General features: G+C 47.8%; 1 protein-coding gene and 1 non-coding gene across 3 annotated transcripts in view; one reads left to right on the top strand and one right to left on the bottom strand.

Moving 5' to 3' along the window:
* The window catches only part of KIAA1755 (KIAA1755 ortholog), a 58,687-nt gene that overhangs the window by 20,440 nt on the left and 14,053 nt on the right, over window positions 1-24,194 (top strand). Inside the window, exons 3-10 of one of the 2 annotated variants that reach the window (XM_060189801.1) lie at window positions 991-2,341; window positions 2,819-3,016; window positions 6,605-6,728; window positions 10,652-10,745; window positions 11,536-11,622; window positions 14,705-14,806; window positions 16,624-16,731; window positions 17,649-17,797. In XM_060189801.1, coding sequence (XP_060045784.1) covers window positions 991-2,341; window positions 2,819-3,016; window positions 6,605-6,728; window positions 10,652-10,745; window positions 11,536-11,622; window positions 14,705-14,806; window positions 16,624-16,731; window positions 17,649-17,797 — 2,213 coding nt within the window. Of the gene's footprint in view, window positions 1-990; window positions 2,342-2,818; window positions 3,017-6,604; window positions 6,729-10,651; window positions 10,746-11,535; window positions 11,623-14,704; window positions 14,822-16,623; window positions 16,732-17,648; window positions 17,798-24,194 lie in introns of both variants that reach the window. The other variant, XM_016187506.2, reaches the window with a different exon arrangement.
* Window positions 9,628-9,730, bottom strand: LOC132542683 (U6 spliceosomal RNA). Its single transcript, XR_009553650.1, has one exon. It is a non-coding gene; the product is annotated as a U6 spliceosomal RNA (small nuclear RNA).

Below are 24,194 nucleotides of genomic sequence, written 5' to 3'. Positions count from 1 at the left end.
TCCCAAGGTACAGGCCTTCCCATGGAATTTTCCAGCCTTGAGCAATGTCAAGGGACCTTCACTTACTGGGATTGGGATGGGAGTCCAGTTTCCCACATTCTTGTTTTTTTTGTTTTTTTTTTTTCTTTTCTTTTTTCTCAGCTTGGCACCATCTGGAGCCACTCAGGATAAATAACTACATATATAATATGACTCCAGTCATTTTAGATTAGGTCTCTAGCAGCTTTCCCCTACTTTCCCACCCCTCCTCTTTATTTAAAATTAAACCTAGTTTTTGTGTGTGTTGATAGGGAGTCACAAGATTATAATAGGGGTGGAGGCTGGGCTCACACATTACCATGTGCAGGGACCTAGGTTCAAGTTCCCGCTCCCCATCAGCAAGGGGGGAAGCTTCAGAGTAGGGAAGCAAGTCTGCCAGTACCTATCTTTCTCTTTCCCTATCTCCTACTCCCTGTTTAACTCCTCTCTGTCCTATCAAATAAAGAAAAGGGAAAAATGGCTGCCAGGAGCAGTGAATTTGTCATGCAGTCACCGTGCCCCAGGGTGACAGTTAAAAAAAAAAAAAGATGGGGGCTGGGCAGTGGCGCACTGGGTTAAACACACATAGACCTGCACAAGGATCCTGGTTCAAGCTCCTGGCTTCCCACCTGCAGGGTGGGTAGCTTCACAAGTGGTGAAGCAGATCTGCAGGTGTACTATCTTTCTCTCTACCTCTCTATCTTCCCCTCCCCTCTCAATTTCTCTCTGTCCTATTAAAAAAAAATGGCCATAGGAGCAGTGGATTCATAGTGCCAGCACCAAACTCCTGGGAGGGGGGGGGAGGGAGATTATAATAGGGGTATAGTTCCACTCCACTCCCACCACCAGAGTTCTCTCCGGGCCGCTGCCTTGCTCGCTGTTTTCCCCCACCCCTGGGATGGGGAGGGAAGCACCTCCACTGATGGGAGTTCTGGGGGACAGATTCTCTGACACCTCCTCTTGCCTCTGCAGGCACCCTACTCGCACTGCCTCTTCCTGCACTCGGGCTGGCCGCTGTGCCTGCGGGATGAGGTGGTGCTCCACCTGGCGCCCCTCAGCCCCCTCGCTCTGCGCCAGGGGGACTTCTACCTCCAGGTGGAGCCGAGGCAGGAGCAGTCTGTCTGCATCATGCTCAAGTGCCTCTCCTCGGACCTATGCACAGTGGCCACAAAGCCCGTCCCGGTGTCATCCTACCCCACGCTCTTCACTGCAGCCTGGCTGGAGTCCATCAATGGTGCCTCAGAGGGGAGTCCCCTGCGCCATTGCCTGGTTGCCTCTGAAGATGGCATTGTTCCTGTGCCCTGGACCAAGATCACCAGCCCGGAGTTTGTGGATGACAGACCCCGAGCTCTGAATGTCCTCTCCCCGGTCTGGGGTTCCCTGCGATTAGAGGCTCTGGATCTGAGCAGCCCTCAAGAACTGCACCAGGCCAGGTCCCCAGGTGGCCTGGTGCTTCCTACCCAGAGCTTGGTCAAGCGAAAGGACCACACACATAGGGACAAGTACCCAGGACTCATCAAGGTGGAGCAAACCAGGCCTGGGGAGGTGGCTTTCCAGGTGGATAATGTGACCACCCAGGACATGGAGGGTGACTATGTGGCTCTCCTTGACTTCTCCCTGGAAAGTGGGAGAGGGTCCCCCAACAAGGGGGTGAAGGCGTTCAGCGGGTGTCCTCTGGGCATGCTGGAGGAGCTCTCCAGGACTAAGGAAACCCCTTTCTCTCACAGCACACTGCCTCTCTCAGGGATTGGCAGGGAGCCTCCCTCAGAAACACAGGATTGTGCAAAGCCAGCTGATGGCTTGGAGGAAGAGCCTTGCACTTTGAGCTTGAGGAGAAAGATCGATCATGAAGCTCCCACTTACATCTCTGAATGTCTGCCCCAAGAGCCCTACCAAGACACTGTTGTAAACCCTCTTTCTGATGCCACTGACCACGGGACAGGTGTTTCAGAACTAGCTGCCTCCAGGACACAGGGCCCTCTGGGAAGCCCAGAGAATGTGACCCAACACAGGCCTGAACCCAAGAAAGCATCCTCTCCCCACCTGTGTCCAGCTTCTCTGCTTGCTACTCTTACCCCTGAAGCCAAGATGGAGAAGAAAACCAGTGAAGGCAGTGGGAGACTCACCAAGCCTGTGACTGGCCCCAGTCAGAGCTCTTCCTCTTCCAGACCCTCCACTCCTGGGCTCAATTTCCCGTTCTTGAAAGGACAGAGACAAGACTTCCTGGGCCCAGAGAAAGCCTCGCTCCAGCCTGATAGGCCCTGGAAAGTTCTGTGTTCCTTCTACTCCCCTAAACTCAATCGAGCTAAGCGCTTAGGGAAAGGTGAGGGATCCACGGTCTGAGTTGGGTGACAGATCTAGTGTGTGGTGTGATCACACTGTGGGATACCACAGGCTTTCTGGGGAAGAGACCTACCTACCTGGGCTGGCTCCATCTCGGGGGGTGGAGGGGGTGGTTAGAGCATGAGGTGACATGCCAGGAATGCTTGAAATCTATGTAGCTAGAACTGAGCTGAGACAGCTTGAGCCCACACCCAGTTCCCCCACAACACTGGCTAGATGACCTTGGTGGAGGACTTAACCTCTCAGAATCCAGCTCTGCCTCTCTGTAGACTAGAGAGAGTCATTTTGAGGTTCAAAGAGACATCAGATGTTCAGAACTCAGCACAACGCCTGCCACATGGTGGGCCAGTGGCAGCAAGTTATTCTTATTAGTCAGAAGGCAGAAAGAGAAAACATTTCCCTTGGGAAAATCTGTCTTCTGTTTAACACCCATTTCTTTGTTGTTGGTTTTCCCCAGCTGGAACAACTCAGAGCAGAACATCTGGCTTGGCTGCTGACTCAGGCCCACTGAATGGGGAGAAGGCTGACTTCCCAGAAGCTTCTGCAGGCCCTCCAGAGAGCAACCTCACTCTGGATGAGGAGTCCCGGGGGCCTGAGCTCACTATTGGGGCTCTGAGCATGGAGCTCTTGCACTCCAGGATAGCATGCCTGCCAGGTGCGCAGGGCTAAAGGGTCAGGCAGAGGAGAGGGCATATGGGGGTGGGCACTGACACATCCCAAGATGCTGGGAGGAGACAGGAAGAGTCCTAGAGGCCTGTGTTCTGGACCAGACCTCCCTGGACCTCAGATTCTTATCTTCCCAGTGACAGAGCTAGATAATAAGAAAGTAATTTCTGGATATCCATTCCCCCCCCCACACACACACACCCTCATCCAGCCAGTCACCCACCTGTCCACCCATCCATTCACCCACTCAACCTATCTACTCACCCATCAGTCCTACTTGTGGTGAGGCAACCAAAGTGAGGGTCATAGATTAGGTTTCCTAGAAGCAGAGCCCAAGATAGGGACCTCAGGGCATGGAGTTTACAGAAGATGTCTCTAGGAGCTGGGAGTGAAGGTGGTAGGCTGGGCTGGGAGGTCACTGGGAAAGAACATGACCTGACTCCTTGGGGAGCTCTGGACTGTGAACTATACCACAGGGTGAGTTTCATCAAAGAAAATGTGTATTTGGGGGGGGGGAGTGTTTTAAGATGGGGAGGGATGGAGGTGGTGTGGCTTTTTGTTTGCCTGGGTGGGTCAGTTGTCAGCTGCACACTAAGATGGGGATGTGGGCTAAGCTCAGGGTCTACTTTGATTAAGGACAAGACTCAAAGGAGGCACATCTCTGAGCTATTTACAAACAATTCCTAGTCTCCGGGTGCTCTGGGTTTTTGACGGGGTCTAGGTGAGGCATTAACAAAATCAGCACAGAGGGTGTGACCACTCCCATTTAATATCTATTCATCGCTGCAACCAGTCTTTATCGAGCAGCTGCTGTGTGCCAGACTGTGCGCTTAGCACTGACGATTCAGCAAGGAGCGAGTCTGCTGGGCTCTTGGCTCCCCTGAAGCACTTATTCTGGTGTGTGTGTGGGGGGGGGGGAGTTCAATGGGTCACTCACTACAAGACAGTATAAAGAAAGTGTGACCATGGGACAGTGCAGGAGGCTGTGGGAAGACTTATGAGATGTCTTGCTCAGGCTTGGGGCACAAGAAGAAGTCAGAGCAGACTTCCTGTAATGTTCAGTCCTACAGTATAAGTAGGTGCAATTCATGGGAAGAGATTGGAACAGTGTTGCGGACAGAAGGAACAGCATACACAGGGGTGATTTGGGGCCATCCTCCTCTTCAACCTCTAAACTGACTGTCCACATTTCTGCCTGAGACTCATAACCCAGTGTCAGCAGTTCATATTTTTAAAATTTCTTTCTTTAAAATTTTTAAAAAATTTTTTACTTATTTATTGGATAAAGACAACCAGAAATTGAGAGGAAAGGGGAGATAAGAAAAAGAGACAGAGACACCTGCAGCCTTGCTTCACCATTTGTGAAGCTTTCCCCTGTAGGTGGAGACTGGGGCTTGGATTTGGGTCCTTAGACATTGTAACATGTGCTCTAAACCATATGTTCCACCACCCAGCCCCACCCAGATCAATTTTCTTTATAGAGACAGAGAGAAAGAGAGAGACCATAGCACCAAATCACCCTTCAATGTAGTGGGAGCTGGGCTCAAACCTGCATGGCACACATAGCAAAGCTGAACTCTGTCCAAATGGGCTGTTTCTCCAGCCTAAACAGCTCAGTTTTGTGCCAGGGCTCTGAGAAGCTATTGCTGGATTCTTGATGCCAGATGTCTGTGTGGGTGGCATCTGAGGCTCAGAGACCTCTCAGCTGCAGGCAACTCAGGTGGGAAGCGACCTGTTGCGCCAGTGGATTCAGCCAGCCCTGTCTGTAGGCAGAGAGAACTAGCGTTGGGGAGGGAGGTGAGAACGGGTCACTGTGTCCCGGTATGGAATGTCTTGCTTGCACCTGTTGTTATTCCAAGTGTGGTCTGGGGCATCACCTAAGAGTAAAGTGTCAGACCTGTTGAATCAGCTTCTGTGTTCTAGTTAGCTCCCCAGGTATTTTAGCCTTCAAGTGCCTCCATTCTGCTCATTCACTTGTCAGTCACTAACACTGATTATTGGCATCAGGCGGGAGCTGAGTACTGAGCCAGTGTCTGTCTACCATAAGGAGGTCTCGGTCTTGCAAGATGGAGTAGAGGCCTGTTTCTACTTTGGGAGCCTGGGGTGGGAGAAGAAGAGCATCTATAGAGGGCAGAGTGGACGTCTTCCTGGACTTCCTAGAGGACGTGCATATCAACTGAACTTTGAAAGATGAGGGAGGCTGGCTGGTGGCTCACACGTTACAGTGCTCAAGGGTCGGGGTTCAAGCCTCCAACCCCCACCAGCAGGGGGAAAGCTTCACCAAGTAGTGAAGCATCATTTCAGGTAAGGTCTCAATTTCTCTTAATGAGTGATTTACAAGATTATACAATAATAGGGGTATAATTCCACACCACTCCCACCACTAAAGTTCTGTGCCCCCCATCCTGCTAAAAATGACCACCATTAATTCTCCCAAGATCACAGTTATGGGTTTACTATACATCTATACTTTTTTTCAAGTTCATGTTCGTGTTTCAATTCCACTTTTGAGTGAAATCATCCCCTAGTTGTCCTTCCTTTGTTCTGCTTCCCTCTCAGATAAGAGAAACAGTGCCTGACTTCCTCAGGTGTTCCCCAGAATCTCTTCCCTCTCCGTGATTGTTTGTTTCTGTCTCTCTGTGTCTCCATCTCTGTCTCTAGTCTCCATCTCCCTTTCTATATATATATATATATATATATATATATATATATATATCCTCTTCTTTACCTCCTCCTTTTCTCTCAATTTCTCTACCTATATCCAATAAATAATTTAAAAATTACTGTCGAATGTAAAACATTAATCCCCCAATAAAGAAATTTAAAAAATAAAAATAAAAATATTGCTTGTATTTCAGTTTCATAGCATGTTAAAAACTCATCTGCCTATAAGAGGAATTCAGGGACTACTTTTCTTTTTTAAAAATATTTTTATATTACAGAATTACATGTCTACAGGGGTTTGAATCCACACCATTCCCACCACCAGAGTTCTGAATCTTCACTCTCCCCACTGCAATCCACCACAGTTCTCCTAAAGTTTTAGACATGGGCCAACCATCTTCTCTACAACTATCTGTCCACGTTTACACATAGCTGCCCCTTCTTTTTCTGATTTAATCCTCTCTTTCCCTCTAAGCCACTTATGACATCATAACTACCTCCATATGTCCCTCTCCTTTTCCTTCTCTTTCTGCTGCTGGAGCTGGAGTGCAGAGTCCTCTTATCTTCATCCTATCACTTCTCCCCTGCTGGGAGTATGGATCAAGGTTGTTTATGGGGAGCAGAAGGTGGAAGTCCTGGCCTCTGTAGCTGCTTCTCTGCTGAGCATGGGCATTGACAGGTCAATCCATACCCCCAGCCTGTTTCTGTCTTTCAGGGACAACTTTTCTGAGGAAGGAAAGAGTTCTTGAGCTGAGTCTTGAAGGGTGAAGGAGAGTTTCACATCCAAGGAGAGGAGGGAGAGAATGTTCCAGATGGAGGGACCAATATGGACAAAGGCCCGGAGGCCACAGAGCTGCCTTTCATAAGTGATCTCACCAAAGTGCTGATTGTTTTTCTGTCTTCTCTCCTCCAGGTGGACAGGACAGGGCTGGGCAGCCCCTGCTTCTAGTATCGACCACTGAGGGGACTTGGGGGACCCCATGGTGCACAGCATCAGAGGTCACCAAGCTGCTGTGCTACCTGTGCACTATCCCCAGGTAAGGTGCAGAGACTGTCTTGCTATCACATCTGCCCCCATCCTAAAACCCAGGACTAGACACCAAGTGAAAGACACCAGATTACCCACCAGGTACTAGGGAGGAGTCAGTCCAGACTTGGACCCTGCTCCTGACGGACTCCCAGGCTGGTCGGGAAGATGGACAGTGGGCAGGAGCTATGCCACAGACACAGACAAGCCCCTCTGAGGATTGTGAGGGTGATGAAAACATGGACGTGCTTCAGTAGTTCTCAAATGCCAGTGTGAACCAGTCACCTCAGAGTAGGTAGAAGGGTGGGACCCGAGGTCTGGAAGGTGGCGAAGCAGTTAGAATGTTGGACTTCAAAGCGTGAGGTCCTGAATTTGATCCCCAGTATCACATGTGCTCAGGTTGCTCTATCCACCCTCCCATGCTAATAAATAAATAAATATTGAGGAGGGGGAAAGAGCTAGATTCTGCCTCCAGAATTTCTGACTCAGCAGATCTGGAGTGGGCCTGAGAATGTACATTTCTTTTTTTTTTTTTAATATTTATTTATTCCCTTTTGTTGCCCTTGTTGTTTTACTGTTGTAGTTATTATTGTCATTGTTGGATAGGACAGAGAGAAATGGAGAGGAGGGGAAGACAGAGAGGAGGAGAGAAAGATAGACACCTGCAGACCTGCTTCACCGCCTGTGAAGCAACTCCCCTGCAGGTGGGAAGTGGAGGCTCGAATCAGGATCCTTGCACTGGTCCTCACGCTTTGTGCCACCTGCAGAATGTGCATTTCTAACATGTCTTCTGGTGATAACTGATGCTACTGGTCTAGGGAGCAGGTTTTGAGAAACACTATTATAGAATGAGAAGATGAAGATACTCTTAGTTGGCAAATCAGGGAGGGCTGCCTTCAGTAGGTGATAACTAAAGCTCAACTCTGATTTTATTGATTACATGAAGTACAAATAAGAAAATGCTGGTGGCTGGGTGGTAGTGCAGTGGGTTGAGTGCACACGGCACAAAGCACAAAGACTGACATGAAAATTCAGGTTTGAGCCCCCGGCTCCCCACCTGCAGGGAGGTCATTTCACAAGTGGTGAAGCAGGTCTGCAGGTGTCTTTCTTCCTTTCCTCCTCTCTGTCTTTCCCTTCTCTCTTGATTTATTTCTGTCCTGTTCAACAACAACTACAGCAGTGACATCAATAATAATAATAACAATGACGATGGGCAAAAAAAAGGGACAGAAATAGCCTCCAGGAACAGTGGATTCATGGTGCAGGCATCGAGCCCCAGCAATAACCCTGGAGGCAAAAACAATAATAATAATAATTTAAATTTTTCCCTTTGATCAAGGGTAAGAGACAGAGAGATGGAGGGGAAAGAGAGAAAGAGATATAAGGAAAGACACCTGCGGCACTACTCCACTGTTCATGAAGCTTCATGCATGGTAACATGTACTCATTCAGGTACGCTGTCACCTGACTTCCTGTTTTTTTTTTTTTACTGAAAGTGAGAGACATCAAAGCATTACCCTGTCATTTATATGTTCAATTTTTTCTCATCGTCTTTCTTGGAGTTTATGTCTGTTTGAAAACTGAGCTCAGGGCCTCATGCATGAGGCATCCACTCTACAACCAAGCCACCTTTCCAATCCTCAATGAGGAAATGAATAAGATAATAAATTTTAAAAAGTTAGTGAGGGGGCCAGGCTGTGGTGCACCTAGTTAAGGCACGCATTACCATGCTCAAAGAACTGGGTTCAAGCCCTTGCTCCTCACCTGCAGGAGGAAGCTTCATGAGTGCTGAAGCAAGTACTGCAGATGTCTCTCTGTCTGTCTCCCTCTCTATCTCCCCCTCCCCTCTCAAAATTTTCTCTGTCTTATTAAATTTTTACAAAATGAAAGAAAAAAAGGGGAGAATGATTTCTGGGAGTGGTTGATTCGTAGTATAGGTACCAAGTTCCAAAAATAACCCTGGTGGTAAAAAAATAAATGAATGAATAAATAAATAAATAAATAAATAAATAAATGAACCAGGTTGATTTCCCTCCCCCCATTTTTTTTGAGGTGCTGGGACTTTGTACGAATGTGATTCCAGTGCTCTCAGACTGACTTTTGGAGGGAGAGAAATGGAGAGACACCATAGCATGGTCCATAGTTTCACTGTTCATGGAATGCCTCTGGTGCCATCCATCCTGCCCCTGCCATGTGACGCTGGGTGTGAGGCAGAGACTCAGGTCCTCATACGTGGTAGTTTGAGCTCTGACAGCGAGCTTTCTTCCGGTTCCAGGCTGACTTCTAACAATCCTCTCATCCATCCCACCACTCCCACCACAATTTGGACTTGAGATTGGACTAGCTGGGAAGAGTCTCTGTTCTTTCCTCTGAGGTCCAGCCCCCCAGCCAGGCTGGCTCAGAGACCCTGATTTCTCTAGTCTGTGGTCATGGGACCAAGCTCCACCTAGAGGCTCTGTTGCCAGGCAGGACTAGGAAAATCCTTTGGAACCTCCTCCATGCACCCCAGCCTATGGGAACCATCTCTGCCACCTGCTGGCCACTGGCAAGATTTTTCTTACTCTTGTCCCATGTGGAGAGGTTATAAGGTAAAAGAGGTTGGGCTAGTTCTCTCAAGGTCTTAGAAATGAGTTTGCTTTCTTTTCTGTCTCATCCTCCTCCTCCTTCTTCCTCTCTTTTTCCCTTTCCCTTTCTCTTCCTCCTCCTTTTTTTAATGTGTGGATATGCAAGTTCATATATTTCAGTTATTCCACATATGAACAAAATCATCCAGTAGTTGTCTTTCACTTCCTTAGTTACTTCACTAAGTATAATCACCTCCAGTTCATAAGGACTTTTCTTTCCTTCTTTCTTTCTCTCTTTCTTTCTTTCTTTTCCCTCAGAGTATTTTTATTTAGGGATTTCTGCCAAAAAATATGGAACGCTTCACGAATTTGTGTGTCATCCTTGCGCAGGGGCCATGCTAATCTTCTCTGTATTGTTCCAATTTTAGTATATGTGCTGCTGAAGCAAGCATCTTTCTTTCTTTCTTTCTTACCCTCTTTCATTCTTTCTTTCTTTTGCCTCCAGGGATATTGCTGGGGCTTGGTGCCTGCACTACGAATCCACTGCTCTTGGAGGCCATTTTTTTTCCATTTTGTTGCCCTTGTTGTCATTATTGTTATTGTTGCCATTGATGTTGTTAGATAAGACAGAGAGAAATCAAGAGAGGAGGGGAGACAGAGAAGGGGAGAGAAAGATAGACACCTACAGATCTGCTTCACTGCTTGTAAAGTGACCCCCTTGCAGGTGGGGAGCTAGGGGTTCGAACTGGGATCCTTACTTGTTGCTTAACTGTGTGCTTAACCCGCTGCACTACTGCCTGACCCCCAAGAACTTTTCTTAAAGAAGAGATGGTTTTTCCTCGAAGGCTTCAAATTCCCCTTCTCAACTAATTGGCCAGAAATGTCACATGTTCTGTATCTAAACCACTCATTGACTGGGGATTTGGCTCACTGCTGTTGGTCTCAGCCAGTCAGAGAACAGACAGTCCCTGGTGGGAGCTCAGTTGTGTGGAGGGAGTTGGATTCTTGACTGAAATGAGTTACTGCTTACAAAAAAGGGGTAGGCAAATACTGTGTGGCTCCCTCATTGCTTCTGGGATAATGAGCTGTAGTCTATGAGTACGAGAGTCTAAAAGATTGTTGGGGTGCATTAGGCTGTGTGAATTGCTGTGGATAGACTGAAGAGGGAACAAAAGTGCACTGCTTAGAGAAGAATCATGGAGGACTTCTTGGAGGACACATGTGGAGGAGGGTAGCATTGGAGTTTGGACTTGCAGAATAAAGAATCCATGGCTTCTTGCAATGAGTTTCCTCACTTTCCACAAGGTCATCCCCCTGAAAGAATACCAGACCTTTAACTAAGATTGCCATTTCTTTTTCCTCCACACAGGTCTGAAGATAAAACCAGGGGGCTGACGGTGGTGATGGATGCCAGGAAACTACTCCCACAGCCTGCTCTGATCAGCGCCCTGCAGGCGGCCCAGGTGAGCAGGAAGTGGACAGTCTCAGCCTCTCAGCACAGAAAACCTTGGGGGTTCCTGGGAACCTTCTAACATTTGCAGAGCCCTGGGTTTGGGGTTGTTTGTTTCTGACCTGGAACCGGGTCGCCCTCTGAACTCAGATTCAGCTGAGTTTCAGCCCAATCAGGATTAACAACAAAAGCTCTGACTCAACTGTCCAGCAGTTCAGATCAACTTCAAGCATTGGTTGATTTGCAGGTTATAAAAATATTGTCACCAAGACCTGGTTTCCTCTGTCTGTCTGCCCCTGGCTCCTTTCTTCTGAGAGAGGGTCATTTTCAACAGTCCCCCTCACCCTTTGGTGACCCTGTGTGGCTCTCAGCAACTTTGCCTTTACACAGTCTTCCATGTAAATCAAGTGGGAGAGACTGTGATTCTTGCCCAGCAGGAGTTTCTTTGTATCCCTAACCCTGATTGGCCCATGTGTCCATCCATCAGCATAGGCCCTGTGGGTGGGGAGATTGGATTTAGGTCACTCCTATCTAGTCAAGTCTGGTGCGTGCTTACCTCATAGTCTCATCTTCTCACTTCAGAGAAGGGGAAACTGAGGCCCCAAGGAGGCAGGGCATCTAGGAAGTCTGCAACACAGCTTGAATCTGCAGCTCTCTTGATTGCCCATGACTCCTTCTCCAAATGCACTCAAGGCCCAGGCCTTGGCGACATTCCCCAGCCCCTGTTGTCCTCTGGGTCCTTGCACCTGTAGCTTAGTGAAGAGGTTCTGCGGTTCTGAGCCTGAAATGTTTCTCTCTGACAGGCTCTGGTCCCAGCCTCCATCCGGACTGTGCTTTTCCTGGGGGAGAAGGAGGCTGCCCTCCAGCTAGAGACAATACCTGACATCCAGGTGAGGTGGTGGGGGTGGGGGGAGAGGAGGGCAGCTGTGACCAAGGACTTGAGTTGAGCTGGGAAGGAGAATTGTAGGATTGTGGTCTGGGAGGTGGCAAAATGGATAAAGCTTTGGACTCTTAAGCATGAGGTCCTGAGTTCGTTCCCCAGCAGCACATGTACCAGAGTGATGTCTGGTTCTTTCTGTCTCTCCTCCTCCTTTCTCATTAATAAATAAAAATAAAATCTTTAAAAAAAAAAGAGCTGAAAGATCTTGGATGGACCTTGAAAAAAATCATGTTAAGTAAAATAAGTCAGAGACAGAAGGATGGATATGGGATGATCTCACTCTCTGGCAGAAGTTGAAAAACAAGATCAGAAGAGAAAACGCAAGTAGAACCTGAACTGGAATTGGCATATTGCACCAAAGTAAAAGACTCTGGGGTACACATCCAAAAATGATGACAGAAGACCTAGTGGGGGTTGTATTGTTATATGGAAAACTGGGAAATGTTATGCATGTGTAAACTATTGTATTTACTGTTGAATGTAAAACATTAGTTCCCCAATAAAAAATGAATGAATGAATTAAAAAGAGCTGAAAAATCAAGATACCATATATAGACATCCAGAATGAGAAATAAAAGAGAGAGAGAGAGAGATAATTGTAAGATTCACTAGCTAGAAAAGGCCTAGGATAATCCAGTGGAGGTCAGTAAATGCAAGGCCTGAACACTCCAAGGCCCTGCCCTATCCTGGGGCAGGCATAGCCAAGGAGCTAACAGGATCATTTCTCTCTGGTGGGCACCACCATATGACTGAGAGCTACCTGTAGTATGAGACTTCTCTAAAGAGCTTCATCTAGTCAACTTCTTTCTTGGCCTGAGGGTCCACTGCAGACCAGGAACTGAGGGGCCTTGTCTGCCTCCTGCTCAAATGCTGAGCTGACTTGGGAGTTTTGAAGGAATAAGCCCGAAATGCCCTTTAGTTAGTGTCATACACCCCAATAATGAAAGTGGGGCACCCTACCCTCTGCCTGGCTTCAAAGGGTGACGTTTAAAGAAGAATTTTTTAAAAATTTTAAATATTTATTTATTGGATAGAGACACACAGAGAGAAACCAATAAGGAAGGGGGTGATAGAGAGGAAAGAGAAAGAGACAACTGCAACACTGCTTCACCACTCATGAAGCTTTTCCTCTGCAGTTGGGGACCAGGGTCTTGAACCCATGCCCCTGCACATTATAGCATATGCGTTCTACCAGGTGCATCACTGCCCAGCCCCTATCAATTTATTATCAGTGGCTGAGAGAGGGAAAGAGAGAGAACCAGGGCATCACTCTAGTGCATGAGATGCCAGGGATGGAACTCTGGACTTCATGCTTGAGAGTGCATCCTGCCCACTGCACCACCTTCTGGGCTGCTCAGGGAGTGGTTTAAAAGGTCTTCTTCCTCTCGGTCAGTCAGCAGGTTCAATGTGAGCTAGAAATGTGCTTTTTCCAGCCTTTAAGTGCCTGTTCCCTTAGGAGTCTTTGCAAAATGCCCATTCTGAGTACATAGTTCAGGATGGAGGCCTGGGAATCTGCTTTTCTGATGTGCTGATGAGTAGTGCTGATGCTGCTGGCCTATGGTCCAGACTTTGAGTAATATTTATATATATCTCCCCCAACAAAAACCCACTAAACCCACCCAGTCCCAAGGTTAGGTATCTGGAGTTGTTCTTAGTACAAACCTTAAACACCACGGCCTAGGACAGGGATGTGGAATGTCATTTGATCTGGTCCTGTCAAGGCAGCCAGAGCTTTATTCATAACATTAGGTGCTAATTTTTAAGGTGGTTATTTTTTTTATGGTCCACTAATAATGTTATAAATAGCCAAATCTCTCTTGGCAGAAAAAAAGATTCCCCACCTGGCCTAGGGGATGGGGTCATCTAGTTCATCCTCCTTGTCTTAGGGGGTTTGATGCTGTCAGAGTTGGGCAATCTTTCTAATCAGCCCCAAGATGAAGACAGCTCCTTGGTGGACCAGCAAAAAAAAAAAGAAGAAGAAGAAGAAGGAGGAGGAGGAGGAGGAGGAGGAGAGGAAGAAGGAAAAGAAGAAGAAAAAGAAGAAGAAGGATTATAAAGAGGCTGTATGACATATGGGTCAGCCTGGATTTGTGAGGTTGCCTGAAGAACTGCTAAGAAAGTCCCCAAATGAAAGGAGTACAATGATTGATTTGTGTGCTGTGATTGACTAGTGATGTCTGCCTTGGGCAAAGGCTAGGAGAGCAGAGGTGTGAGTGCTTTTTTCTGCCATCCCTTCCCTAAGTGCTGCTCCTGAATTTTGATTCAGAAGATCTTCCAGGGATGATCCTTTGTTCAAAATTCTTTTTTTAAGATATTTATTTATTTTCCCTTTTGTTGCCCTTGTCATTATAGTTATTATTGTTGTTGTTATTGATGTCGTCATTGTTAGATAGGACAGAGAGAAATGGAGAGAGGAGGGGAAGACAGAGAGGGGGAGAGAAAGATAGACACCTGAAGACCTGCTTCACCGCTTGTGAAGCGACTCTCCTGCAAGTGGAGAGCCGGAGGCTCGAACCGGGATCCTTACGCCAGTCCTTGTGCTTTGTACCACATGCACTTAACCCACTGCGCTACCGCCCAACTCCCCAGAACACAACTCTTTTTTTTAATTTTATTTATTTATTCCCTTTTGTTGCCCTTGTTGTTTTTTATTGTTTTAGTTATTATTGTTGTTGTCGTTGTTGGATAGGACAGAGAGAAATGGAGAGAGAAGGGGGAGACAGAGAGGAGGAGAGAAAGATAGACACCTGCAGACCTGCTTCACCGCCTGTGAAGCGACTCCCCTGCAGGTGGGGAGCCGGGGTTCGAACTGGGATCCTTATGCCGGTCCTTGTGCTTTGCGCCACCTGCGCTTAACCCGCTGCGCTACAGCCCGACTCCCCCAGAACACAACTCTTAAAGCCAGTCTTGCCTGTGGGAGGTGGAAGATGCTGGCAGGAGGGTGGAGGGGTCTGGATAGGATGTTTTCAAATATCTTCCCCCCGCATTCAGGGTCCCACCTGGTCCCCCTGACTTGCTTCTTTTGTCTGCAGGTGGAGGTGCTGGCCTCACTGAAGGCCCTCAACCATTATGTGGACCCCAGTCAGCTGCCCCCAGCCCTGGAAGGCCCCTTCCCCTACTGCCACAGCGAGTGGGTGCAATTCTTTCAGGTGTCTACCATCACAGCCTTCATCCCTCCTCCCTCTTTGCTATCTGCCTTCACTGTCCTGCCCCACAGACCCACTCACCTGGTCAGATTCAAAAACAGTACCTCAGTGCAGGTTTATAATGAGGGTGCAGAGTGAAGCAATTAAAAGCTCAGGCCTGGGAACCCAGACTGCCTGGGGTTCCAATTCCCACTCTGCTGTGTGACCTCAGGTAAGTGAACTTCCTTCTCTGAGCCCCTTTCCTCATCTACAAAGGGGAAGATAGTAATCATACCTTCTTGTGGGGTGGTTATGAGGATTCACTGAGTTGCAAAGAACTTAGGAACATGCCTGGCATGTGGTCAGAGCTGTGTCTAGGTGATGCTAAGTTGATGCGTAAACACCTGCGCTGTGGACATACAGCTCTGGGTGCTCGGGCTGGCAGAGAGGGCCATGTGCTCCCTCCTACTGGAAGGACAACACTGCCAACATGGAGGTCCTTCCCCAGTGATTGCAGTCCCTTCTCTCTGAAGTAGTTCATGCCCAAGTGAACTCATGGGTGCCCAGGGTGGGAGTGGGGTAGGGGTGGGGGCTGGCAGAGCTGCACCAAGAAGATGCCAGGCTCAAATGCCCCTGATGCCAGGGCCCATCACTGCCCACCCAGGACTGCTCAACCTTAGGATGGTTCACATTCAAATTCAGAGAATTCTCTCTTCTTTGGACTTGTCTTGTGTATTTATGGTGATTAGCACCATAACCAGCCTCTGATAGCAGCACCCCTTAATTTAGAGCAACCAAGAATGTCCCCTGACATGACTAAATGTCCGTGGGGGCAGAAGGGATGGGTGAAGCACACACACACACACACACACACACACACACACACACACACACACACACACAGAACCACTGTTTGATGCCAGTCTCACTTGGTGCTGTGCTTGTATATTTGCTTTTGGTCTCTATACTCTTCAAACTCTTGTCAGTTTTTGAGAAGACCATATCTCAACATACAAATAACATAACAGGGTACAACTGAAAATCTTCCTTTCATACTTGGCCCCCAACACCCCAGTTGTCCTCTGCAGAGGCCTTCCATTAATCCAGCGGCTTTAGACAGGTGGGGATATTCACCACTGTGCTAACAAGGAGAAGGACTCCAGTGGCTTTTGAACTTTATCTTTGCTTCCAAGCCTTAATCTTACTGAACAAGAATTTAAAGCTGATCACAAAGACTGCGGCTCCACAATGGACATTATTCTAGGTGCTCTGCACAGTGAACTCATTTGGTCCTCACATGACCCTGTAGGGCTGGAGTTACTATGATTCTACTTTATAGAGGAGGAGGCAGCAGCTCAGAGAGATTGAGTAATTTGCCTGAGATCATACAGCTAAGAAGTGGTGGGACTGAGTGGAAGTGGGACACAGAGCAGAGGAGCTGCCCCACCCCTACCCTCTGTTACTCTTTCCTTCCCCTGCCTCACAGTATCTCCACTGGATGTCTTCTCTTCTCCTTCTCTTATTCCTGGCACCAGTGGTTTTCAGAGCCTGGTCCCTGCACCAGTAACATCAGTATCACCTGGAATTTGCTAGAAATGCACAGTCTCAGGCTTCTCCCTAGAAGAACTATTGAAATCAGAAGCTCAGGAGCGGAGTTCAGCTGTCTGGAGTTAGCCAGCTTTCCAGGTGATTCTGGTGCAGGTGAAGCTGGAGAGCCATAGCCTGACCCCCCTCCCCTGACCCCGTGTTATCCTGGGCTGGAGGAGTTGCCCTCCCTCCAGGCCCAGCTTGACATCCCACCCCAACATGCGGTTTCCATCCTGCAGAAGCTGGACCCTTTCCTTGCTGAGCTTCGCCAGGCCTGCTCACTGCTTCAGGTTTTCATCAAGGAATTTGAAGAGTTTGAAAAGGGAGACCCCGCTGGAGGGGTAAAGGTGAGCCATGCTCTGGGCAGCCAGCCTGGGGCTGTCTCCACCCTCATGGACTTTACCATGCATAGTAGTCACTAACAAAGTCAGCAAAAGCTGGGGAAATAGCATCATGGGGACACAAAAAAGACTTTCATACCTGAGGCTCCAAAGTCCCAAGTTCAGTCCCTCGCTGACCTTAAGCTAGATCTGAGTAGTACTCTGGTAAAAGAGGGGTGGGGGGAGATAAAGATAAAAGAAAAAATTAAAAATTAATTTAAACCAATAAAGTCAAAAGAATAACAAAGTCAACAAAGAAATGGGTGTGTAGCTAGCTATAAGTTGTCCCTGATGCCATTCATGGCAGTAAGAACTGTGGGCAAGGAGGGGTGGTATTGAAGTTGAGGCCTGAAGGATGAGAAGGTAGGAGCCTTCCATAGGAAGGGGCAGTGCTTCCAGCAGAGGGTGAGCATGTGTGCAAAGGCCCTGAGGTATGACTGTACTGGCTGTGCTCAGGAACAGCAGGGAGGACAGTGAGAAGCAGTGTGAGGGAGGGGTGGGCAGGGAGGCCTAGATGACTTCTGCATTCAGTGGGAGCTGTAAGCAAAAAGCTGTTGGGCTGGGATCTGATCCTAAGTGGTTGGGGAAGCCACTGGAGAATAGTGGGTACGCAGATTGGCCTTCTGAGATCCCTCCAGCTGCTGTGCAGAGAACATACTGCAGGGGGAGCCCAAGCACTGCTAGGAGCCCCATGAACCTGTCAGGGTGGCTGTCCCTTCAGGAGACCATGGCCTTGGACCACTGAGGTCGCCCTGGTGGTGACAGGCAGCATCCTGCAGGCCCTGGGGTGTCAGAGGTGGAGGGGAGGGTGTGGTGTGGGTGTGGAGAGCCCTGGCAGGCTGTGGAGGGGGAGTGGGCATCTGTCTGCTTCTCTGTGCTGGCAGGAGGCTGAGAGGTACCTGAGCAAGTCCAAGGAGCGGATGGAAGCTGTGCTAAGGGACCCAGGCCTACTGAGCCTTCAGCATGATGGTGGGACCACCCTGGCCAGACTGCAGCAGGAGGCTGCCAGGCTGGACTGTAACCCCCATGTCAGGTAAGGACAGTGAGGTTCCCCCCCCACCTTAATCCCCCCATTTGGGAGCTTGGAGGTAGGGCCACCCCCAGTGCCAAGGGGGCAATCGTGGAGGCCCAGGATAGAAGAGTTTGCAGGGTCTGTATCCTGAGCTGAGGCCTGGTTACAGGTCTTGGCAAGCCCCCCTCTTTTCTCTGCTGCCCCAATTCCAGTTTCGGCCATCTATATCCAGGGGTGGGTTTTGGGCAACAGCCCCCGTGAGGCTCACAGTGTCCTCACTGAACAGTGAGTAATTGGCTCAGCAAAGTGAAGTGACAGCCAGGTCATCTGAGCACTAGGTCACACACCACCCTCTCCCTCCCGCCAACCTACTCTTGCAGACTTTTCTTTTTCCTTTTCTTTTTCACTTCCCCTTCCTCCCTCCCTTCCTTCCTTCCTTCCTTCCTTCCTTCCTTCCTTCCTTCCTCCCTCCCTCCCTCCCTCCCTCCCTTTCTTTTCTTTTCTTTTCTTTTTTTCTACCAGAGCACTGCTCAACTCGGGCTTATGGTGGTGTGGGGGATTGAACCGGGGACGTTGGACCTTCAAACATGAAAGTCTTTTTGCATGACCACTATGCTATCTCCTCCACTTGGTTTTGGTTTTTCATAGAGACAGAGAAAAGAGTGAGTAAAAGAGACCGCATCACCCAAGCTTACTTCAGTGTGGTGGAGGTGAAGCTTGAACCTGAGTCATGTATGTGGCAAAGGAGCAAACTATCCAAGTGACCTATTTTGCTGGCCCAGCCCAGCAGACGTTTTAAACGTATTTATATTGCCATCACAGTTACACTGGGGCTTGGTGACTTCACAGTGAATCCACCACTCCCAGAAGCCACCTTCTCCTCCTCCTTCTCCTCCTCCTTCTCCTCCTCCTCCTTTTATGGAAACAGAGAAATTAAGAGGGAAAGAAGACAGGATGGGGGAATGAGAGACACCTGCAGCACTACTTCACTGCTTGTGAACATCCCCCCCTACAGGTGGAGACCAGGGGATTGAACCTGGGTCCTTGCACATGGTAACGTGTTCTCTACAGGGTGTGTACTTCCCAGCCACCCCAACCCCCATACAGCAGACTTGTTAGCCTGATGAGGAGAACCTTGTGGTGTGTGGAGGATCTTGGCATCACAAAACAAACAATACACACTCCTGGAAAATGTCTGCTCTCTTTCTTCTTTTTCTCAATTGAGTTGTAATTGACCTGTGGCATTATATTTGTTTCAGATGTATAACATAGTATTTGGATATTTGTAAATGTTACGACACGATCATCACAATGGGTTTAGTTAAAATCTATTCCCTGGCTGGCAAAATAGCTCACTTGGATAGTGTGCTGATTTGCCATGTGCATGACTCAGGTTTGAGCCCAGCCCCTACCAAACTGAAGGAAGCTGCAGTACTGTGGCATTTCTCTATCTCTCTCTCTTAAAAAAAATTCTGTACTCTGGACATGTGGCAGCATAAAAAAGACAGTTGTTGAGGTGAGAAACTACACTTGAAACTGTTGTTTATTATAAACTGTTATCTCAATAGTGAAAGAAGAAAGAAAAATAAACCCATCTGTGTGCATACTTAGTTACATTTTTATCCCCTTAGCAGCTTTCAAATGCACAGTATAGCATTATTAACTATAGTCACTATTGTGTATATTGCGTCGTCCCCTATTTATGTATACCTATTTGTATCTACACTTGTTAGTTTTATCACTACATGTTTGTACCCTTGGCTCCTATGGTGGATTCCACCCAGCTGCTCCCACTTCTGGAATTCTGCCTCTGTGTCTAGGAGCTTGGTTTTCTCTTTGCTCTGGTTTTATTGTACATGTTAGTGAGATTGCTTGCCTTTCTCTGTCCCACTTCTTTCCCTCAGTAGAATGCTCCCAGGACCCATATCTCTTGTCACAAATGTGAGGTTTCTTCTCTTTTACTTTTTCTTTTGTGGCATCCCACTATATAAAGTCATGTTGTCCCTGAGGATCTCCCCAGTGGGCTGGGAGTCCTCGTGCTCCCCTAGTCAGGAAAGAATCTGGGGGCGGCCACAGTGTTTATTGGGAAGATAGTTAAGTCAAAGCTAAAGGCAGCAACAGATTTTTAAAGAGATAATACAGCTTAAAACTTCATTAAGAAGACTGGGCAGTGGTGCGCCTGTTTGAGCACACGTTACCAAGTGCAAAGACCCCCATGTTCAAGCTCCCAGTCCCCACCTGCTGGGGAAAGCTTCACAAGCAGTGAAGCATTGCTACAGGTATCTCTCTCCCTCCCCCTTACCTCTTGATTTTTCTATCTCTGTCTAATCAGTAAATCAAAAAAAACAAAAACCAAAACTTCATTAAAAGAGTGATGGGAGGAAAGCTGAGGAAATTCTGCTTCCACTGAGTGGGAAATGGGCCAGCTCAAGGGGGAGGGCTGCCATGTTCTCCTCTTGTGGGGGTCCTCCTCCCAACCCCCCACTCCAAAGTCTTCTAGATGGTCTGACTGAGTCAGCATCCTTGGATTGCTCTGGTCCCACTCCAGGTGGTGCTACCACAGCCCACAGTTTTGTTGTGGTTCCATGTGGTTGAGCCCACTGCCGGGTAGTTAGCACTGTCCTGGCTTCAGCAGTCAACAGCAGAGAATCACTCAACAGTTGGTTTCAGAGCTGTGGTCCTTGTGGTTACTGTCATTGTTCTATCCTTTCAGAGCTGGGAATGGGTGGGACCTGCTATCAGAAACCAGGAAGAACTGTTCCCAGGGTTGGATGACATCAGAAACTTTCCCAGACCCCTGGACCTGCAATCTTAGTAGCCTTCCCATCCACCTTTGCCACTTAGGCCAGTGTTCCTGCTCTGCAGCTGGACCCCAGTCTCTGGACCTTAACCACGGGTCACTCAGAGATGTGGGTATAATATGAGAATGGTGTCACATGGTCATTATGCTCTCACATGACTATCACAGAGTGTGACCACACAAATCTGATTGGGACAGCCTGCTAGCCTGCTACAAATGTGTCAGAGCCACCATCTTGACTAAAAGTCTTGTTGACCAATACTTGGCAGTGCCCGCTGTGTTTTCTTTCATTCATGATGGATACTTAGACTGTATACGTCTATGTGTGTGCACATAAGTATATACATATGTATGCATGTATATATACATATGCATATATATTATTAGGGGGGGCTTCACTGTTCCAAGTTGACTTTTTCAAATAGAGACACAGAAGGGTGGAAACATAGTATGGTGCTTATGTGAAAGATTTTCATGCTTTAGGCTCTGAGGTCCCAGGTTCAGTCCCCATCATAAGCCGGAGGTGAGCATTGCTATGGTAAGGAAGGAAGGAAGGAAGGAAGGAAGGAAGGAAGGAAGGAAGGAACGAAGGAAGGAAGAAAGAAAGAGGTGCAGAGAGAAGGAAAGATACCACAGCACTGAGGCTTCCTCCAGTGCGATGGGGGGTGGGCTTGAGCCTGGGTGGTAGAGCAGGCACCTTCCCAGGGGAGCCATCTCTCGGCCCTGCCTCCACAACTTGGCTTTTTTGCATACAGCTGCAATGAACATGAGGGCACAGGCACCTTTTCCACTTTGTGTTTACACTTTCTTTGAGTGAGAATGGAGATGTGAAATTGCTGGATCCTGTATTTCTATTCAAACTTCCTTAAATTCAGGGGTGAGTGGCAAATCAGTAATCAAAACAGGCAGTAATTAGGAAGGTGCTATTTATGTTAGAGCCAACACAGTCACAAAAACGTTATTTAACCAACACCTAAATAACACTTGGTATGTGCACAGCATTGTTCTGAGGGCTTTGCAAATGTTAATCTGTTTAATCCCCACTCATGAATGGGTCCTAGTGGCCACCTCATCTTACAGTGGAGAGGCTGGAGGCTTAGTGGAGATAAGTGACTTGCCTATGTTTACAGAGCTGGAATGTGGAGGGACTAGGGCTTGAACCTGAGCAGCTGCACCGTGAATCTTGAAAGCATCAGTTACCTTGCACTGTGTCTTCAGTCAGATTACAGCATTGTGAACACTGTGCAGCAATGATCTCTGATGCTGGATGTGGAGTCCTCCCTCTGTCCTCCACAGGTGTTGGAGGAGCCCCAAACACACACACACACACACACACACACACACACACACACACACACACACACGCTCACGTGCAGGCCCCCATAACCCCCTCCAGACAGTTGTTGCCAACAAAGCCACCAGGGGGCACTGTGGCCCCACATGAGCCTCCGTGTGTGTGTGTGTGTGTGTGTGTGTGTGTGTGTGTGTGTGTGTGTGTGTGTCCGTGTGTCTGTGTGTGTCTGTGTGTGTATGTGTGTGTCCCTGCTCCCTCCTCCTTCAGCGGGAGGGGTGGCATTCACCATCCTGTTCAGCACCCTGAGCCTCACCACTTTCCTGGGAGGCTAGTCACCCATGGGAAGACTTGGTCAGCTGGGGAGACTTGGAGTGAGCCTACTACCAGGAAAGCAAGCTTTCTTTCAATCTCTTTTCTCCTTTGCCTTTTGAAGTAAGCTCCCCCCCAACCCCCAACACACACACACACACACACACACACACACACACACACACACACACACACACACACACCACGAGGGCAGAAAAAGATGAGGCGGGACTAGAGGGGTGGAAAGCCCCAAGATTACTTCCTTCACCCAAGCATTACCACACCTGTTGTCCCACCCACACCTCTTCATGCCTTACTGGATCTGACCAAAAGTTATATGGGGGACTTCCACGAAGAAGAACCTGGGTTCAAGCTTCCAGCCTTCACTTGCAGAATTTTGTGAGTGGTGGAGTAGTGCTGTAGGTGTCTCCTCTCTCTCTACCTCTCTTCCCCTTCTCTCCCCATCTCTCTGTCTCTTATCATGGGGGAAAAAATGGCACCAAGCCCCAGCAATAACTCTATGGAAAAAATAAAATTGTGGTCCGGGAGGTGGTGCAGTGACAAAAGCATTGGACTCTCAAGCATGATGGAGGGTTCCTTTGTCCCTACAACCTCTTAAAGCATTTGTTCATGCTATCTTGACATTCTCACAGGAGTGAAGTGGTATCTCATTGTTGTCTTTCTTTGCATTTCTCTGACAGTCAATGACTTGGAGCATTTTTTCATATGTGTCTGGGCCTCTTGGATCTCTTCTGTGGTAAATATTTTGTCCATGGTCTCTCCCCATTTTTGGATGGGGTCATTTGTTTTCTTGTTGAGTTTGGCAAGCTCTTTATATAAGTTGGTTATTTAAAATTTATGCGGAAAAGAGTTCTGCCAATATTTTCCTCTAAGTATCTGATAGTTTCTGGTCTAACATCCAAGTCTTTATTTGCATTTCTCCGACAATCAAAGACTTGGAGCATTTTTTTTCATGTGTTTCTTGCCCTTTTGGATCTCTTCTGTGGTAAATAATCTGTCCATGGCCTCTCCCCATTTTTGGATGGAGTCATTTGTTTTCTTGTTGTTGAGTTTGGCAAGCTCTTTATTTATTTTGGTTATTAGCCTCTTATCTGATGTATGGCATGTAAAGATCTTCTGTCATTCTGTGAGGAACTCTTCATTTGGGTATTGGTTTCTTTGCTGTGCAGAAGCTTTTTAATTTGATGTAGTCCCATTGGTTTATTCTTGCCTTAGTTTTCTTTGTAATTGGATTCGTTTCATTGAAGATGTCTTTAAAATGTATGCGGAAAAGAGTTCTGCCAATTATTTTCCTCTAAGTATCTGATAGTTTCTGGTCTAACATCCAAGTCCTTGATCCACTTGGAATTTACTTTTGTGTTTGGTGAAATAGAGTGGTTCAGTTTCAGTCTTCAGCATCTTTCAACCCATTTTTTTCCAACGCCATTTGTTGAAGAGACTCTGCTTTCCCCATTCAATAGTCTGGGTGTCTTTGTCAAAGATTAGATGTTCATAGGTGTGGGGGCTTACTTCTGGGCTCTCAATTCTATTCCACTGGTCAGTGTGTCTATTTATGTTCTAGTACCAAGCAGTTTTGATTACAATGGCTCTATAATAAAATTTGAGATCTGGGAGTGTGATGCCTCCAGTTCTTCTTCTTTTTCCAAATTTTTTTATTTATAAAAAGGAAACGACAAAACCATAGGGTAAGATGGGTTACAACTTTGCACAATTCCCACCACCAGAATTCTGTTTCCCATCCCCTCCCCTGATAGCTTTCCTATTCTTTAACCCTCTGGGAGCATGGACCCAAGGTCATTGTGGGATGCAGAAGGTGGAAGGTCTGGTTTCTGTAATTGCTTCCCTGCCGAACATGGGTGTTGATAGGTGGAGCCATACTCCCAGCCTGTCTCTCTCTTTCCCTAGTGGGGAAGGGCTCTGGGGAAATGAAGCTCCAGGACACATTGGTGGGGTTGTCTGTTGAGGGAAGTCTGGCTGGCATCATGCTAGCATCT

Source organism: Erinaceus europaeus, chromosome 1 (genome assembly GCF_950295315.1).
Source record: "Erinaceus europaeus chromosome 1, mEriEur2.1, whole genome shotgun sequence".
NCBI classification, from domain to species: Eukaryota; Metazoa; Chordata; class Mammalia; order Eulipotyphla; family Erinaceidae; genus Erinaceus; species Erinaceus europaeus.
This window is presented reverse-complemented; position numbering and strand designations above follow the sequence as displayed.